This window comes from Misgurnus anguillicaudatus, chromosome 13 (assembly GCF_027580225.2).
Source record: "Misgurnus anguillicaudatus chromosome 13, ASM2758022v2, whole genome shotgun sequence".
NCBI classification, from domain to species: domain Eukaryota; kingdom Metazoa; phylum Chordata; class Actinopteri; order Cypriniformes; family Cobitidae; genus Misgurnus; species Misgurnus anguillicaudatus.
Window position 1 is genome coordinate 22877075 of NC_073349.2, and position 20895 is coordinate 22897969.

Genomic DNA, 20895 nt, shown 5'->3' on the forward strand with positions numbered 1-20895 from the left:
TGTAAAAAATATGGACGTAGTGTCTGTGATGTAACCCGAGCATTTTAGAAGCCAATAGTTGGCCGAGCATGCCGTCGCAATCTTGGCAGTGCGTCACCATGCATCACTCGCGCCTTGCGGATAACCGAAAATGGGTAAAAAGGCGGGACGTGGGTGGAGCTGAGGTGCCACCTAGCTCGACTGTAGTGACACTTAACCTGTCACTCAAGTGGCCACGCCCCTTAAGTATACAGAACTTTAAGGCTTAATATAATTTTAACTGATGAGTTACGAAAAAAACCCTCACAATTTTCATGAAGGGCAAAATTAGCTATATAGACCAAAAACACTTTTTTGTGCCAGGCTGTAAATATATTTATTTCTGCTGTAAAGATGGGAATTTTAACATTTGGGTTCTAAGGGATTGACTCCCTATTGGGGAGCCATTTCAGTTTAAGTCACTTCACTGCGGTGACACTTTGGGGACGCCTCCAGGGGTAAGTGCGTCTAAATGTGTATATCAAATTCAACCAATGGTGAGGCTTAACGACAAAGACGGTGACGTGGTAGCCAGGAAGTATATCGCTATCTGAAATATTGCCAAAGACGGCTTTACAGGGACGCAGGAAGTATGGCAAGGGGGACGCAGCGTCTCGTTCCCTTCTAAGGGAACAACAATTACATACATAACCCGAGACGTTTTCATGTGTCAAACACAACTATGCAAAAAAGCATTTTGGTATGAATCAATATTGGCATACAGAAGAATTTAAAGCGAACAGTTTAGCATGTGTGCTTAAAAAGTCTAGAATTTTTATGATATTATCCTACACTACACAGGGAAAAATATGGATTTTTTTCCAGAAAACTTCTTGCGTAAAATAGATTCAAGCACTTTCAATGACACTTTCACAAACTTCCTAGGGCCTTGGATTTTTTCCCCCAGATTCACAAACTTTCAAGGATTTCAAGGACCCCATGGGAACCCTGTAAATTGCATCACATATATATATATTTGTGTCATGAACTAACCAGACATTGTAGCACTGGAACAGAGAGTCTGGATATTCAGCTTGATAAGGCTCCTGACTCTCGATCGTAGCAAACCACCATGCATCATCTATCACCGCCCGGAAACGATCGCCTGACAAGAAACGTACATTTACGATCATGCACAATTGAACACACCCTTCAACTATGTATTAAACTGTCCAAACTGAAAGGAACACATCTACATGTGAAGAGGAACACATCTCACACTGACCTATCATCCAGTTTCGCTGTCTTGCGTTATCAAATTGCTGACGGAGTACCAGGAAGTCAATGACGTCAGGCATGTCGTGGTATCTGAGACAAAAATAGAGATGAGTCGGTGAGAGGCAGGTTAAAAGCTACTGAAGGATCATCATGAATAGGTCATCGTGACTCACTTCAAGGAAAAAGAGCCGCCCGTTAATTTGCCAGTGTCCGGGTCCAGGAAGGCCAGCTTCAGACAGCACAGGGTAGGCAAACCAACCTCATACTTAATGCCCACTATTTTCAACAGCTCCTGCTCCTATAACACACCCAATGAAGGGGTAATTTATTGAACAGTCAACAATGTGCCCCTGATCTGTACTGATGATGAAAAATTTGTATCTTTAATTGTAAGTCAGCATTTGCCAAATGCATAAATCTAAATATCCTTATTGTGGACATGCATGAAACATTTCAGATGTTAAATACAGTGAGGAAAATAAGTATTTGAACACCCGGCTATTTTGCAAGTTCCCCACTTAGAAATCATGGAGGGGTCTGATATTGTCATCGTAGGTGCATGTCCATTGTGAGAGACATAATCTAAAAAACAATCCAGAAATCACAATGTATGATTTTGTACCTATTTATTTGTATGATACAGCTACAAATACGTATTTGAACACCTGAGAAAGTCAATGTTACTATTTGGTACAGTAGCCTTTGTATGCAATTACATAGGTCAAATGTTTCCTGCAGTTTTTCACCAGGTTTGCACATACCGCAGGTGGGTTTGGGCCCACTTCTCCACAAAGATCTTCTCTAGATCAGGTTTCTGGCCTGTCGCTGAGAAACACAGAGGTTGAGCTCCCTCCAAAAATTCTCAATTGGGTTTAGGTCTGGAGACTTGCTAGGCCACCCCAGAACCTTGATATGCTTCTTACAGAGCCACTCCTTGGTTATCCTGACTGTGTGCTTCGGGTCATTGTCATGTTGAAAGACCCAGCCTCGACCCATCTTCAATGCTCTAACTGAGGGAAGGAGGTTGTTCCCCAAAATCTTGCAATACATGGCCTCGGTCATCCTCTCCTTAATACAGTGCAGTCTCCCTGTCCCATGTGCAGAAAAACATCCCCAAAGTATAATGCGACCACCCCCATGCTTCACAGTATGGATGGTGTTCTTGGGATGGTACTCATCATTCTTCTTCCTCCAAACACGTTTAGTGGAATTATAACCAAAAAGTTCTATTTTGGTCTCATCTGACCACATGACTTTCTCCCATGACTCCTCTGGATCATCCAAATGGTCATTAGCAAACTTAAGACGGTCCTGGACATGTGCTGGTTTAAGCAGGGGAACCTTCCGTGCCATGCATGATTTCAAACCATGACGTCTTAGTGTATTACCAACAGTAACCTTGGAAACGGTGGTCCCAGCTCTTTTCAGGTCATTGACCAGCTCCTCCCATGTAGTTCTGGGCTGATTTCTCACCTTTCTTAGAATCATTGAGACCCCACGAGGTGAGATCTTGCATGGAGCCCCAGTCCGAGGGAGATTGATAGTTATGTTTATCTTCTTCCATTATCTAATGATTGCTCCAACAGTGGACCTTTTTTCATCAAGCTGCTTGCCAATTTCCCCGTAGCCCTTTCCAGCCTCGTGGAGGTGTACAATTTTGTCTCTAGTGTCTTTGGACAGCTCTTTGGTCTTGGCCTTGTTAGGAGTTGGATTCTTACTGATTGTATGGGGTGGACAGGTGTCTTTATGCAGCTTATGACCTCAGACAGGTGCAATCAAATTTAGGATAATAAATGGAGTGGAGGTGGACATTTTAAAGGCAGACTAACAGGTCTTGAGGGTCAAAATTCTAGCTGATAGACAGGTGTTCAAATACTTATTTGCAGCTGTATCATACAAATAAATAGTAAAAAAATCATATATTGTGATTTCTGGATTTTTTTTTTAAGATTATGTCTCTCACAATGGACATGCACCTACAATGACAATTTAAGACCCCTCCATGATTTCTAAGTTGGAGAACTTGCAAAATAGCAGGGAGTTCAAATACTTATTTTCCTCACTGTATATGTTTGCTACAAACTGGCACATTTTTTTTGTTTTAAACATAAATAAAAAATAGTGATTTTTATGCTTAAAACAAATATAACACAAAAATTACAGCACACAAACCAGAAAACCTCATATATGAAAATTAAAATTACCCTGAGCTCCAGCTTTTGCCAGGGCTGTTTTTTAGGATTTATGCTGAAGATCTTGTTTTTCTTGGCCATCTCCACGTAAGCTTCATGGCCTTGACGGAAATAATATACCTAAGCACAAGCACTTCCATATTAGAAGCATGTTTTCAATTCCACAAAGCACACAAATATCTTTTACAGTTGAATTTTTTGCAGACTGCTGTTATAACAAATGTAATTTTTACCTCATCGCCCATCTGTGGGGCGAACGGGCATCTTCGTGGCATGGTGTCAGTGATCCAGGGAGAAGGTAACCACTCCTCCAATGTCAAACCCTGTTGTTGGAGTTCGGGTATCCTCTGAACACACAGACACACATCACATAAAAGCTCAGGGTCACTTTAAATCAGAAAAGTCAAGGGAATAAATGTAATTCAATTTTTAATAGACAAACAGTCCTCCCAGATATATACACAGAGAAACACTGACCTTCCGCTTCTCCTTTGGCTTCTTCTTCTTTGGTTGCGTTTCATCTTTGTCCTGCTTTTCTTTCCTCCTCTCCTTCTTGGAGTCTTTTTTCTTCTCTCCATCTTCTTCGGAGCTGCTGGCATTCTTCTTCTTTTTCTTCTTCACGCTGGTTTTCTTGGGCGGTTGGAGGTTTATGCCGGCGTCCGCCGTCCAGTCAGAGTAATCGCTGGAGTAGTCACTGTTAATGTACAGAGGTGAGACTTGGCATACATGTGGAGATGCATCTGGACTGAGGTCAGATATTAAGCGTTGTGTCATGTGAGGTTTGAAGGTTATAATCTCTCACCTAGAACTGCTGTTATCATCAGGCCAGGCTTCGTTCTCCTCTCTCTCATCTCTCTCCTCCCTCTCCTCATCTGATGACTCTCTGCTCGGAGGTCTCGGATCTGCCTCTACCTGAAAACCAGCAGAGAGAAATACAGATTTAAAATCCTCTCTTTTATATTTCGAAGAATGAGTGTTTTCTATTGCATTCTGGGGTACAGATTTGCTTTTTTATTTTTGCATTATTTTTCTATACTAAGTATTTTAATTAGACTCTATTTAGACTACAAAGCCAACCTGAATATACCCGTCACTGATATACGTGATGTAAGCTAACTAAATCAAGCAAATGAGTCGTGACTCATTCGCCCAGTAACAACTTTTATATTTAGATACATTTATGCACATTTTCTCTAGCTACAGTAACTAGCATGTATAACAAAAAGATCATTTCAGACCCTGGCCAATGCTAAACCGCACACAACACACAATCTTCTTATTTGTTTTTATTCTTCATAATATTGTATTATTGGTTATTATTGATTATAAGAATAACGAGTAATACAAACTTACTAAAACCCTAAGAAGTACTATATTGTAAGTACTGTATGTACAAAATAAATGGATCACTTAACACTTCTAACAGATTTGAACACTACAGATGGAACACTCGACTGAATGCAACACTTCACACAAAATGTAAAAAAATGGGACCACCACAATAATGACGTGTTCACACTAGACTTTTAGCATGCAAAATTTCTATGCAGACCCCGGCGTTCGTTATTATAGTGCAAAATTGCAGTGGCGGCTCATGACTGCTCTTCCGAGGGTCGCAAATTCAAAATATGTGTTTTGAATGCAGTGGCGACAGGTGACTTCTTTTTTCGAGGGCGCTTGATGCAATGTATGTTGCCCGTCATGTGTGTGGTCCGTAATTTTAAAATATGTGTTCTGCGCGTCGAGTGATCCTTTGTGTATTACATGTCTTGTCAAAATAAGTGCCTGCTCCAGACGCGTCTAAAGGGTTTATGATAAAAGAGACGCTCCCGTTTGCGTAATGTGTAATCAGAGTTTACTGTTAAGGAAGTGTCTGGCGTATATTTTGTGACCGTGAGCGTCTCTTTAATCATAAATGGTTTTGACGCGTGTGCAGCAGGCAAGACACGTGATGCACATAGGATCACTCGATGTGCACATAGGATTACACATGACGGCTACATACATGTTGTGACAAACTTCACATTGAGCGCCCTCGAAAAAAGAAGTCACCGGTCGCCACTGCAAAATAGGATTGTGAGATACTGTTATTTTCAGTATATCCTCCAACTCGATCATCTATTGGCTATATTGGCTATATGTCTTCATGTGATACGAATTCGCAGGTCAGAGTTGACCACAGTTGAACTTTGAAACGTGCCTAAATGTGAATTTCTAGACTGCAGCATTTAAATGGGTGTGAATTGAAGTCAGTGGAAAGAAAAGTCTAGTGTGAACACGGCATAAGTGAAATTAGTTTCAGTCAGCACCTCTGATGCGCTGTGCTCGTCCTCGTTGGCTTCACTTTGACGACTCGTCTCCTCCACAGCCAATCTCGTGTGGTAGTTGTGCTGGTTTCCCTGGTGACGCCGTCCCTCCTCCGTGGCATTTTCTATAGCGTGCTATAGTAAATATATAAACTTCATTACACTATTATCACATTTATTTTGGCATTTATTGTTGCATGTTAAACAGCAACAGTTTAGCAACATGTCATCAAAATAAATGTAGCATTTGTAACATTTTTGCCATTTACGTGTTTAATGTCACTACTAGAAAAACACAAAATTGAAAATATTTCCTATTCATTCTACATCTTTGTTTAAAATCAAAATCTAAACTTTGTTTATTTCCTGCTTTACATGATAAATAAAATTTTTTAATGTTACACAGTCGCAAAGTTGGGTACCACTTTACTTTAAGGGGTGACACGACACCTTCATAATCATGACATGACACGTGTTATGAACATGAATAAGCTTTTATGCACATTTATGACAACAGTCATTTAGTGTTATTTTTAATGCAAAGATGACATTGTTTGAAATGTCTTTGTTATGACAACTTGACATAAACCAATATATCATAACTTATATCATAACTATCATAAATCTGTCATGAACATGACATAGCATAATAATTATTAAATTTAAGAAACTACTTATGGTTAAAATTACATTAAACTGTCACTTAAATGTCATTAAGTGTTAATACTATGTTAAATAATTTTAAATACCATAACAAAATGCAACAGACTATATAAGATTATATTTAACTTTATGTATGTGCACAATAAATAAATTACAAAAACTGACAACTAACTGAACTTGTTCTTCATCACACAGAGGGTTCTGAAATGTTCTGACATAAAAGAATATACTAACAAAACATTTTATATAATTTATATAATATAATGAATTAATTTTAGGTGAATTGGTCTCCAATTATTGGATAATTAATTTTATTTCTTAAACACATAGAGGACACTTAAAAAAACATTTGAACTAAAGAATATCCATGACGCTGTTATAAAACTATATGACAGAGTATTAACACTTAATGACATTTTACTGACAAAGTCAATTTGTATCACTGGTAAAAAGTGGTCAGTTATGTTGTCTTGTAATATCAAGTTGTCATGACAAGTTATGATGTATTGGTTAATGTCAAGTTGTCATAACAAAGACATCTCAAACAATGTCATCTTTGGATTAAAAATGACACAATTGAACGAAAAAATAAATGTGAATAAAATCTCCTTCATGTTTTAAGCACATGATTATGAAAGTGTCATGTCAGTCTTATGAACACCCCTTCAAGTAAAGTGTTACCCAAAGTTGTAGTTCATGCATGCTGCCACTAATTCGGTTTGGCAGATTTAAAGGCGGAGTGCACAATGTTTGAAAAACGCTTTGGAAAAGGGAGTCGGGCCGACTACCAAAACACACTTGTAGCCAATCAGCAGTAAGGGCCGTGTCTACTAACCGACATCTTTGCCGGGGTTGCGTATGTGTGAGGCGGGTCTATCAAAAGAAGGTTTTCAGATTCTATTGGGGCGTGTATGTTTAGGTGATTTCAAATATCAACATTGGCTTTCAAACATTGTGCACTCCGCCTTTAAGCTAATTACTATATACAGAAAGAGATACAGGACCACAAAACACCTATTAAATCATGAAAATATTAATGACATGTAAATCAGCAGAAGTTAGACATTTACTAGTACTTTAATGTGCATTACATTTTCTGATAGGGTTTTGAGGTACGATTTAATCATCAAATGCATTTTCACATATGTCTGTATGTTTTACCCGGTTTTCTTTGTGATATTGGCTGTGTATGCTGCGTCTCCTCCTCTCCGATCTGTAGATGTTGATCTCCTCCTCTCCTTTAGCTGTACGCCACGCCTCCAGCTTACTGCATTCACAAACAGTCACGTAGGAGTGTCAGGAACGCTTAATCTACCTCTAACTGGACCAAATTACATTACACTGCAAAACTGGCAAGAATTGATAGCTGAGCACAGTCTGTGGGTATATGCGTGTTTATTATGCTCCAGGCCAGTACGATAATAAACATGCAGTATGTGTGCGTGTGTTTTACCTGGCTATGGATGATGAGAGTTCGGGTACGAGGACCCTTCGGCTCCAGGCCGCCAAGTCCCTCTCGGTGGCGATCTGACTGCGTGGTGCGTTACTGTGCATTTGACGGACACCTTCAATCTGACCGCTGCGCCTAAGACCAACGTTAGGTGGAGAGGAGACCTCTGTGGGGGAACTGACTGACCCTGTACATACCCACACACACACACAAGTCAGATAAGTCATTGTGAGGTCATCAAAACTGTCAACAGCATTACAATATTCAATATTTGGTATTTTATATAGTAGGTTAGTGTGCGTCACCTCTGTTGGATCTTACGTCAGAGCCCAATCTCTGGTCCTGTTCTTGCTGTAGTCTTTGAATCATACTATCAAGAGGACTTGAGCCTTCGGCAGCCTGCTGACTAACCACCTGATTCAGCCCTGAAAAAAACAAGCATAATAATACAGACGCTTTTGAACACTTCATCAGCATTTGGTGACAGATTGTAAATGTTGTGAGTGTAAATAGTAGGATAATTATAAATAAAGTGATACAAACACAGACGGGGAACAAAGAGAAACTATATGTTTGCTTACCCGACGACGTGAGGCCCATCTGGGGTATGAGTTGTTCCTCCCTGCAGTTCTCTCTACCAGGAACCAGCCTCTGGAAGCGTGATGGGTGAGGGTTCCCGTCCACATCCACCAAGAATGGCGGAGGCATGAGGTGGGGCGCCTGTTGGGTCTGTTCATCCAGGACGAAGTTATTGGCATCACGAATCAGTGGCCGGTAATCAGTGTGGAAGAACATCTGATCTGCTATCTGGAGATCAGATCAAGAGATATATTCAGAACTAAAAAACACACAAACTAACAAAGTAAAGGACAAACTGAGATTAAAGGATTAGTCCATTTTCTTAAAAAAAATCCTGATAATTTACTCACCACCATGTCATCCAAAATGTTGATGTCTTTCTTTGTTCAGTCGAGATGAAATGATGTTTTTTGAAGAAAACATTCCAGGATTTTTCTCATTTTAATGGACTTTAATTGACCCCAACATGTAACAGTTTTAATTCAGTTTAAAATTGCAGTTTCAAAGGACTCTAAACGATCCCAAACAAGGCATAAGGGTCTTATCTAGCAAAACTATTATAATTTTTGATAAGAAAAATACAAAATATGCACTTTTAAACCACAACTTCTCGTCTATCTCCGGTCAAGTGATGCGCCAGCGCGACCTCACGCAATACTTCATCACGTCAAGAGGTCACAGAGGACGTATGCGAAACTACGCCCCAGTATTTATAAGTGTTGAGAAAAAGGACCGTTCCGACGTTTTTGTATGTCGAATGATACTAATTAATGTCTTTGTGTCGGTTTATTGTTTAAAATGGTCCACAAATGTGCGTTTTTATATGTAACACGTAACCTTTCGACGGCATTACGCAATTACGTGAGGTCGCGCTGGCGCATCATAGGACCAGAGATAGACGAGAAGTTGTGGTTTAAAAGTGCATATTTTTAATTTTTCTTGAGACCCTTATGCCTCATGTGGGATCGTTTAGAGCAGTGGTTCCCAACCTTTTTAGCCCTAAGTACCCCCACAGCCCTATCAGTAAGGCTCAAGTACCCCTTCATCGAAACTAAACCAAAGTTGTGTTTTAAAGATAAATAATTAGTCATTTTAATGAATTAATTAATTTTAAACATTAAAGTAAAAAGCACTGACTGATGAAGCATGTTTATTTCAACAAACCACTACCATTGCGATCAGTGTTTGCATTTTCTCAGCTCATTTGCATTTTAAAACACACCCAAAAACGGCACATTTTGTTCAGGCCTACAAAATGGCAATTTTGACATGCTATAATTAATTATCTGTAGGGTGTTTTGAGATAAAACTTCACATATGGACTCTGGGAACGCCAAAGACTTATTTTACAAATTAAAAAAATTAATCATATGACCCCTTTAAGGGCCAGATTTACTAACAGCTTGCGCAAACCATCATTTTGGCGTTAAATAACGACTGAACTTACTAAAGACACGCAATAGATATTTAGCTCTGAAAATGTGTTATTTTTGCGACCTTATTATTTGTGGAAGTTTTCCTACATTAACATTAATGCGAGGAGAGTATTACATTTTGCCAGAGGAACATACTTTAAAATAAATATATAGTTTGCCAAGCCATGCTATGTTTAATTTGCTGGAGAAAAGAGGAGGAGAAGTCACGAGAAGAAGTAAAATCAGGTATTTCAAAACTTATTTTACCCTTCATCTTTTGTCCTCCGGTTCATAGTGTACTTTTACTTAGCTGGAATTTCACACTCCGCAGTCCGCATTTTCATTGCGATGTCCTGCCGAGGTCTCTTATTTGCGACCCTGTACTAATTTGTGCTGCTCTTAGTAGATTGCAGTGGTCATTAGAGAAATGTGCTTATGTCATTATTGTGCCTGTGTATTTTATTTGCGCCTTTGTAGTACATCACACGCAAATTTTCAACTCCGGCGCTTATATGAGCTCTCACGTCCTTTTTAGTAAATGCCCTAAATTTACTAAAATCTCAATTTAAGTTACTGATAATTAAAGTGTGCAAATAAGTTAAATTATTCTGTTCAAATATAAAGAGAAACAAAATGTGTTAAGGCATTCTCTATAAATTCAAAAGACATCATACGTGACAGAATATGTTAGCCAAAAACAATGCAAAAGTTTTTTAGCATAATTTGAAAATGCAACGGCAGCGGGAATGAATATTATAACATTATTTAAACATTAATTATAGTTAATAAACTTTGTGTCTTTAGAAACTATTCATGTTCATTCAAAATAGTCAGATCGTTCTTGAGTTGGACATCGCTATTGCGTTTTGGATCATGAAGCGCATTTACTCTTGACGGCTAATTATATTAATGATAAGATTAAAATTACAAAGTTGTTCTTTTTACAATGCTTTCCTCACAAAAATCAATCGAAGGTCAATGACTGGACAAACGAAAGACATTTTTATTAAAAGTAAATGAGATCAAAGCAAAATGTAAATCTTTTCGATTCGCGTACCCCCTGGAAACTCTTCACGTACCCCCTGGGGTACGCGTACCCCCGGTTGGGAATCACTGGGTTAGAGTCCTTTGAAACTTCGTTGAAACTGCAATTTTAAACTGCATTAAAACTGTTACGTGTTGGTGTCCATTAAAGTCCATTAAAATAAGAAAAATCCTGGAATGTTTTCCTCAAAAAACATAATTTCTTCTCGACTGAACAAAGAAAGACATCAACATTTTGGATGACATGGTGGTGAGTAAATTATCTGGATTTTTTTTTAAGAAAATGGACTAATCCTTTGAGTTCAAAATAACATACTACCATAATATTGTTGCTTTTTGCAGTATATATTACAGTATAACGTGCAAAGCAAGTATGCTTTTAGTATCTCGACTTACAATTTGGCAAAGAAAGCAACATACAACAAAATGCAGAATGCTGCATCCCACAATGAAATGTGCTTAACTTGAGGTTTAATTTCTATAATTGCAAATAACACCAACTATGATTGTTTGCTCATTGATGGTTTTCTGGACTCACTTAATAAATTTAGTTTAGATATAAAATTCATTACAAATGCTAAGAAAGAAGCCTGTATAGGCAAAATGATAACTGGAAAACACTGAAACATGCAATGTGATAAGATCATGAGTCAACAATTAGGCACAGAACTGTGTTCAAATGTTTAACAGTGACAAAATATGCATTATTTAAAAGGGACACTCCACTTTTTTTGAAAATATGCAATGATACTACGCAGAAGCCAAAAATAGTCCCCTTGGTAACTTTTAATACCATAGGACTATTTTCGAACACTGCGCAATATCATTGCACCTCCTGCAGTTACGGCAGCAAAGTCCTTGATTATTACGCCAGAATGAGAGTATAGTTCCTAGACATATCTGCCTAGAAAATCACAACTTTTATTTTTTTGTCAGTCTTAGTACACGATGTAACTACAGAAGAGTCAAGTTTTTAAATAGGAAAAATATCAAAACTCTTTGGTTATTTTTTTAGTGTTTTTAAATAAATCTGGAGTGTCCCTTAAAATAAAAAAAATTATAATACAGAAACATACTAATAGTATGTTAGTATTCAAAACACAGCCTTTTGAGATTTACACAGGCCTTCGATACCTTGTCATATCTGCTGCTAGACCCAAAGCCAAAGATGAGCAGGTGACCATGTGAGTCTGTGCAAGCAAAGTGCTGCCCGTCTGGAGAACATTTACAGTCAAACACTGCACCGTGACCCTGACCTTCGATCTACAACCACACACACACATACACAATGTATAGAAGAGAGGAAGTTTATGAGACACCAATAAATCCATGGCATTGCTGATAAGTAACACATTTCAGGGAAGTCTGGATCTGCTCAAACAAACACAGGAAATCAAACATAAAGCAATTTACAAAGAGCCTGCTGGTACAATGTTGAAAGATAGAGATGGGGCACATTCAGGGGGTAAGCATATTTACATGGATTGTTCTGACAAAACCTGTGATATATAATGTGGTAAACCAAATGGAGTGTTGCTGGGCAGTACAACAATAAAACCAGGCAAGGGCATAAATGTGACAAACTTTTTAAACATTAGTTAACATGAACAAAAGTACAGCAATTTATTGATATTATTTCAATTTCAACTTTAACTAATAGATTTCAAAGTGTTTTTAACATAAGTAAATGCATTACTTACAATGAGCAATATAGTTTTTTCAGCATTTAGTTACAACTTTTGATTTTAAAATGGTATTAATAAATGCTGAAATTAACATGAACTAAGATAAATAAAAAGTTTTCCTCATTGTTAGTATATATTAACTAATAAAGTTAACTAATGTTAATGGGACATTCCACTTTTTTGAAAATATGCTAATTTTCCAGCTCCCCTAGAGTTAAACATTTGATTTTTACCTAGTTTGAAATCCATTCAGCTGATCTCCGGGTCTGGCGCTACCACTTTTAGCATAGCTTAGCATAATCCATTGAATTTGATTAGACCATCAGCATCGCGCAAAAAAATAACCAAAGAGTTTGAATATTTTTCCTATTTAAACTTGACTCTTCTGTAGTTACATCGTGTACTAAGACCGACAGAAAATTTAAAGTTGTGATTTTCTAGGCCAATATGGCTAGGAACTATACTCTCATTCTGGTGTAATAATCAAGGACCCCGCTGCCGCAACATGGCTGCAGCAGGCGTAGTGACATTACGCACTGCCAGAAAATAGTCCCCTTGGTTACTTTCAAAAGGAGGGGAATATTTTCAGGTGCTGCGTAACACCATTGCACCTGCTGCAGCCATGTTACGGCAGCAAAGTCCTTGATTATTACTCCAGAATGAGAGTATAGTTCCTAGCCATATCTGCCTAGAAAATCACAACTTTTAATTTTCCGTCGTTCTTAGCACACGATGTAACTACACAAGTAGTGTGATGCTAATGTTCTAATCAGATTAAATGAATTGTGCTAAGCTATGCTAAAAGTGGTACCGCCAGACCTGGAGATCAGCTGAACAGAATCCAAAACTGTAAAAATCAAATGTTTAACTCTAGGGGAGCTGGAAAATGAGCGTCCCTTTAACAAATACAACCTTATTGTAAAGTGTTACCCAAACAATGAACAATTGTACTGGTATAAACTATTAAAGTTATAGTTATACTATTAAAATTATATTAAAGTCACAATGACATTGAAATGAAAAACTTAAATTTTGGGGTAATATTTAAATATTTTTTACAAATTACTTTTTTTACCTTTTTTTTTTTTTTTTAATAATTAATGTTCCCTCATAATCGTTAATCAAAAATGCTAATCTCCTCCCCTCCCGATCTCTTTTTACTTCCAGTCACAAGGAATGGCTTAAAGGCGGAGTCCACGATGTTTGAAAGCCAATGTTGATATTTGAAATCACCTAAACAAACACGCCCCTACCCCAATAGAATCTGGACCTTCTGTTGATAGACCCGCCCCACACATACGCAACCCGGCATTTGATTTGATTTGATTGGCTATAAGTGTGTTTTGGTAGTCGGCCCGTCTCCTTTTCCAACGCGTTTTTCAAACATCGTGGACTCCGCCTTTAAGGGTGTGGCCTGGAAAAAGATCACAGTGATTGGCAAATTCCAACAATTCAATCAATTCTCGATGCACGGTTTCAAGTCACGCCCTACATTTTTTCTCATTACAGAAGTCATTTCACTCAGATATACATCACGATGGGGAAAATGAAGCCCTTATTACACAGAGATTGTGGAAAATACAGAGAAAATGCGTCCGGGATTTGACTAGGATCGTTTGATTTTTGGTTCTTTTACACTGCCAAAGATTTTCCGGAATCTGTGTGTGCATTCACACACACTAAGATTCAATGCATTTTTGTGTATGACACGATCATAAGGAGCACATGATGGGTTGTTCTGTCATGCTGGTGAGTGATCTCAGCTTAGACGAGCTCCCTGATCTCTGTTTCAGTCCAGTTTGCCAACATTTCTTTTCGTGAATGTTGATCTGCGTTTAAATCCTTGTGTGAAAGAACTGAACCATAACTTCTTGTTGTGATGACATGCGCATCCTCACTACGGCACGCCGCTTACGGCATTGCTTCTGCCTCTTTGTTCACACAAAATGCTTTCCGTGAATGTTACAGCAATGTTACTAGGTCATCTTTATAAAACGATCCCAGAATATGCATGTGTTCACATAAAAGCTTCTCTGCCAATTTTACGAAAGTTAAGTGCTGTGTGAATAGGAAGACAATCGCTACTTCTGTTTCATTGTGACACAAATGTATAAATGTTGTAAAAATATATTGCTCATTTTTAGTTGTGTTCTAGGACTATGCACACATGATTTTTACTCTTTGTACACATGTGATCAATAAAAGTAATCTGAAAAGTGAAATGCAGTCAATTTAAATTGAAACCTTTTTGTAAAGTGTTACCTATTAGTATTTAATTAAAAAAATTAACTAGAATTGGGCATTATCACCTGTTTTTTTAACATATACACATTTTCCATGAAATTTCTAGAAATAAAGCTGTATGGTGGTCATATATATCACTAGCATGATATAGCATTTTGTATAAATGTAGCCCATTGGTTTACCATGTTGAAGTAAGAGCGTATTTTGACTCCTCGTGCCAGATCCCAGACAATGGCATTCCCATCGTGGCCAGCAGAGAACAGCACTCTGGAATCAAAAGGATGTGGCTCTAACACAAACACCTCATCCTCATGGCCCTGTCAGAGCACACATGATTACATCACTCTTCAGATACTGCTTTTTATTCATCCTACTGAGATCTAAACACACTTACCATCAGTACATGAATGAGGTGTCCTGTGTAGGAGTTCCACACTTTTAACGTCAGATTGTTGGCAGCTGTTATGACGGTGTTATCATTGCAATCCCACGCCACCATGGTGACCTTGAGTTTGGTAACTTTGTCTTCTAAAGGTGGAGGGTTGTACTTGCTAAAAGAAAGGAAAAAGATTACTTAAATTAATAAATAGTGCTGTTAGTAATTTGTTTTTTTGGAACTGGTCTATAGAAACATAGGAAAGATATGCAAATATGTGACCCAGTCTGTGAAAACCCAGCTAAAGTATTTTTTGTGATTGACTGTTTTCTACATAAAATCCTCCTACATAATGTAAAAATAACCTTGATATTTTCAATACTGACGTAAGTAAGTATATAATATTTTTTCTGTCACATAATCTGCCTACAGATTGATGGAAGCAAGCAACAAATGAACAACACAAATGAGCGACAACATGCATGTTTAACATCAGATAAAGAGGTACTTATTATTTATCTATGAATTTAAGTGAAATTTCTGGGACATTTAATTAAAATAAAGTCATGTGCACCTTTTGTATTGTAGAATTTAATTATCTACAAAGCTAATATTATCTTTAAGTGGAACAATCTCACATTTAAAAGAAACTAAATACATTAATGCGAGAAAAAAAGAGAAAAGGTACAAATCAATCTGCAGCTTTATTTTAACACCGGCTGCTGAAAACACTTTCTCTATGCATGCAGTCTTTCTGCCAGAAATACAATTCATTGACTTTGTTCTCTCTTTTATTGAGTCACGAAAACAACAAGCTTTCCAAACTGAATTTGAATCCATTCCTTGAGTTTAAAGCAGGACCGAACTGATTTCTTTTGCTTTACAGTGTTGCACTTCAGTAGCTCATGTGTGGTCAGGATAATTTTACCTCCAGGGCCTCCAAAGCAATTACATGCGATCAATTGTTTAGCAAACAAAATGTACCATTAATGCAAAATTAATTGAGTCATACTTTCAAACACAGTGATTAATGTTTCTCATACCCAGGTAGTTTAGTAGCCATATCCAGTAAAATACTCCTCCAGTCCTGCTGCTGTAGCTGCCATATGCGCGCTGTACCATCTCGACTGCCACTCACAAACCTACAAACACGCAATCCATAAGCATTTAATACTCTTAGTCCATGTTATTTTCAGCATTTAAAACATTTTTTAAATCAAATGTTGAAACTGTCAAGATTAGTGAATGCAGCTTAAATAAACATGATCAGTTGTATTGACCTTTACTACCATTAAAGAGCACCTATTTCATTGCTAAAAACAACGTTATTGTGTTCGCATGGTTTATGGTTAAAAACAACACATTATTTTCCACATACCGTACATTTTTGTAGCTCCAGATTTCACTCTCTTCCTAAAACGCACGGATTTGAAAAGCTCTGTGTCCCTGATTGGCCAGTTAAGCTGTATGTTGTGATTGCCCTGAAAACCTCTGACGTCAGCAGGAAACGTAACGCTCCTTAACATGTTTGAAAGATTCAATTGCTAACAGGAGTTAACTTACAGGCTGTGAGTCCGAAACGAGAGGAATTATGATAATGACGGTCTTTAGGGCTGTCACAATTTTTACATTTTTGACAATTAATTGGCTGTTTTAGGTCTTTGACGTTTATGACGATTTTATTGCTTTGACATTTAATTCTCATACTTTTTTTGCTTGTTTATGAAATATTTTTCACACATTGTTGTGATTAATTAAATTAAATATTTTACAGTTTCCCTGGCAGTAAATATTAATACACATAACACATATTTAAAAGTAATCTGATACGATCTCGTTTATACAGGCGCTGCAGCTCCCCCTAGTGTTTTTAGAGAGATGTGCAATCATTGCGGTGATCAGAAATCATCGCGATGAGGTCAAACAATCGCAATGAGACGATTTTTTAATCATTGTGACAGCCCTATCGGTCTTGTCTACATCACCAATCCCAGGAAGTAAACTGTTGCCTACAATCCGTGTGTTTGTTGTAGTCCAAGAAAAGAGATTTACGTTGGAGACGATTACTCGCGTCATCGTTTACTTTGGGGTATGTATCTTTTGCATATCATTAACATGTACTAATACACCCTTACACACCAAAGGAAATTTAAAAACGTGACTCAGACAATAGGTGCTTTTTAACAAAGATTAATAAATGCTGAAAAACGGCATTGTTCATTGTTAGTTCGTGTTAGTTAATGCATTAATTAATGTTTACTAATATTACCTTATTGTTCAAATGTTACCAATATTTCAATTGTTTTCCCTAGCAATGAAAACTTTTGCTAAATTCTAAAGTGTTTTTATATGTTTCTCCTGAGAAAAGACCCAGCTCAGCCAAATCTGCAATCAGGATTTGATATTGCTGAAGATTTCAATATGAGCTCAAACACTTAATAATCCTTACCTTGGGTTCACACCAGCCGTGTTTGAAGCATCAAAATTGCATCTACTGCGCCTAGTTTGCCACTTGAACAGTTTGAGATTACTCGCTTCATTCGTGCATCCAAGCTGCACGTGAAATTCTAGTCATCGAGACATTCGGGCGGAAATTCGCGTCATGGGAGGGGTTCCTGCGACTCCGCTCGCTTCCTGTAATTACGTCACTACTGGAGCAAGCTCCTGATTGGTTAACGTGGCAAAGTTCAAATTTTTCAACTCACGCGTTTGCCACGGCAACGCTCAATTTGCGCCATTCACGCGAATAAGGCAGAATCGCGTCTAACTTGCCGCGATAAACACCTCATTCGCGACATGAGACCTCCTGATGCGCGTCAACCCGTCTTCACATTGACTTAACATTGAAATCACTCGCTCTTCACGCCTCTACCGCGGCTGGTGTGAACGCACCATTAGAATGAAAATAAAATAAAATTTGTATTTGCTTTATACTAAAAACATATTTTAACAATTCTCCTAAGCAATTTTAGGAACAACTAAAACAATTGAGGCAAATTTAAACTGTGAACTGTCATATCTCCTGAGCTATAAAAAAATACGAAATGAAAACCTAAATATTAAAAAATTTCTTAAAGTTTCATATAAAATCACTCACAACCAATTTCTTATGCAGTCATAAATTTATGACACTTCTTGTCATTGAAAATTCAGATGAAACACATAAAATGACTGTGACTGTGTAATTTTTACAGTCTGCTGAATGTGCCTGTTGTACAGTGTGTGTATGTATTACACTATTAAGTATTAAAGAGATCATAATATTTTTATCATCTTATTTATTGCCTGAGCTAAAAAAAACAACATTCAGTGTTAATAGAGACAACTGGGTGTCTTTCTCACAATTAGTATAAAACAGCTTGTTATTTCGCTGCTGTGTCTTTTGTGCAAACACCTTTTCACATGCAGAGCTTTTCTGTGCTAACAAGCTTATTAACGTGTTTGTGTATTACTCTATAAAATGTATTATGTATGCCTGTTGCTTTATAAGATACTGAAATAGTACTTATATGTATTTACACAAAGAAAAAATGTATGCTTATGTGTTACTCCATAAAGCAGTTAGGAAGCATTTATGTGTATGAGCAGTGCTCTATAAAACAGCCAGGTTTATTGGTGTGTATAAACGTATTACTTTTAAAGCCGTAGGACAGTATTAATGTGCATTACTCTGTAAATGTGAAAATTGCTTAAATTTGTAAATCTAATACTGTGTATGATAATGAGGTTATGTAACCAGCCTATAAGGTTGGTTGCATTAATGTAAGACTTCATCACTTTGAGGAAGTGAGGCACTGTTAATGAGTCGGAGTATATAACTGTAAATCTCTATTAATAAGTGAAAGTATATAACACCGCAGGTGAGATAGTACATTTCACATTATGTGGAAGTTGCAGTGTGAAATTTTATCTCTGTCACATGGTTTTCATCTTTTGACTGTACTCAGAGATAGTATTGATTGGTGAGATTTCTTTACTCTTCTACAGAAAAAAAATCAGTCCATGTGAACATCCATCTCTTTAATTCCTCTGGGACCTGTTACAGACTTCTCCATCTTATTATTCTCACACTATCTCTCTCTCGCTCGCTCGCTCTTTCCCCTTCTCCCAATACGAAAACATTTGCTCATTAAAGTAGACTGACTGGGAAAGATAAAGGAGCTTGCAGAGACTGAATAAAGAGCTGGTATGTGCTCTGTGTCTAAGCAGACGAGATTTTTATGCATCAGGATTCTTGTACGATTTCACTGAGTAGGCATCAGACGAGCATGTTTATGTGTGTTGGGTACCAGATCTTTTTTCTGCTGACAGCATCAACTCATCATAATTATATGAAACCCCAGGTTTCATTAATCCAGCAAACGTGAAACACACACACACTTGCGCACGGCAAAATCGAGAAAATCGTTGCTCACCTGTCTCCACCATGGGAGAACTGGATGCTGTCGACTTTATCCTGAGGAAAAAGATGAAAAACAAGTCATTAAAAAACATGAGGAGCATCGCTAAGAAATAATGAATGCGAAAACAGTGAAACCAGTAAAGGGAAAAAATATGAGGTGCACACTTACACATACTTGAAAACATATGATATGATACAATTCAATAATTGCAGAGAAAATAGAGATAATCGTTTTTAAGATAGTACACATATACTATGTTGAAGAAGTGGCCAGTGTAAATATCTGTTGGTACTGTAGTTGTAATGCAATATTTAGCTAGTCTATTCTGTTAAAATATATTATCTGTTATATATTGTACGTTAAATATTGACATCATTTGTATCAACACAATTATCTGATACAGCATACCCTCAAATTCAAGGACTAAATGTGGGGACAGATTTCAAGTGTGAGCAAGGTATCTTTTAAGATACATTGTTACGGTCCCCTTCGAGGGAACTCGCGCTGCGTCACTGCGGTGACACTTTGGGGACGCTTCCAGGGGTAAGTGCGTCTGAATGTGTATATCAAATTCAACCAATTAACGACAAAGACAGGGTGACGCAGGAGCCAGGAAGTATAATCGCTATCTGAAATATTCCCAAAGACGGCTTTACAGGGACGCAGGAAGTATGGCAAGGGAGACGCAGCTTCTTGTTCCCTTCTCAGGGAACAACAGTTACATAAGTAACCCGAGACGTTTTCATGTGTCGAACAAAACTATGCAAAAAAGCATTTTGGTATGAATCAACATTTGCATACAGAAGATATAAGCATTTAAAGCAAACAGTTTAGCATGTGTGCTTAAAAAGTCTCGAATTATTATGTTTTAGGGGTGTGACGAGATTTCGTGCAACGTAAAATAATTGTTAGGGCCAGTCCTTGTATAGTTAAAACTTTTAAAAATAATGTGATTTCAGTTTCTTATTCATTTATTTTATCATTGAGGGTTTCTTAAAAAGTGTATAAATATCGTCTCGTCTCGTGAACCCAATCTCGTGTTTCGTCTCGTCTCGTGGATTAAGTGTCTCGTCAAACCCCTATTATGTTTTATGGATTTTTTTTCCAGAAAACTTCCTAGGGCCTTGATTTTTCCCCCCCAGATTCACAAACTTTCAAGGACTTCAAGACCCCGTGGGAACCCTAATTGAGGTGCTGTAAAATAAGGAGATATTTTGGGATATTTTTGGAATATTATTGGATATGAGTTGGCAACACCATATGCAAACCTTAGCAAAAGATTGTGGCACACCCCTATGCTGG

The 20895-nt window shown here is 37.6% G+C and overlaps 1 protein-coding gene across 1 annotated transcript in view; it reads right to left on the reverse strand.

Moving 5' to 3' along the window:
- The window catches only part of phip (PHIP subunit of CUL4-Ring ligase complex), a 48370-nt gene that overhangs the window by 12825 nt on the left and 14650 nt on the right, over positions 1-20895 (reverse strand). The window contains exons 12-28 of the mRNA XM_073875418.1: positions 19606-19646; positions 16234-16332; positions 15209-15365; positions 14997-15131; positions 12020-12148; positions 8429-8654; positions 8153-8272; positions 7851-8034; positions 7559-7664; positions 5738-5869; positions 4231-4340; positions 3906-4122; positions 3662-3775; positions 3441-3548; positions 1410-1534; positions 1244-1326; positions 1012-1123 (exon numbers count right to left, since the gene is read on the reverse strand). Coding sequence (XP_073731519.1) covers positions 1012-1123; positions 1244-1326; positions 1410-1534; positions 3441-3548; positions 3662-3775; positions 3906-4122; positions 4231-4340; positions 5738-5869; positions 7559-7664; positions 7851-8034; positions 8153-8272; positions 8429-8654; positions 12020-12148; positions 14997-15131; positions 15209-15365; positions 16234-16332; positions 19606-19646 — 2198 coding nt within the window. The remainder of the gene's footprint in view (positions 1-1011; positions 1124-1243; positions 1327-1409; positions 1535-3440; positions 3549-3661; positions 3776-3905; positions 4123-4230; positions 4341-5737; positions 5870-7558; positions 7665-7850; positions 8035-8152; positions 8273-8428; positions 8655-12019; positions 12149-14996; positions 15132-15208; positions 15366-16233; positions 16333-19605; positions 19647-20895) is intronic.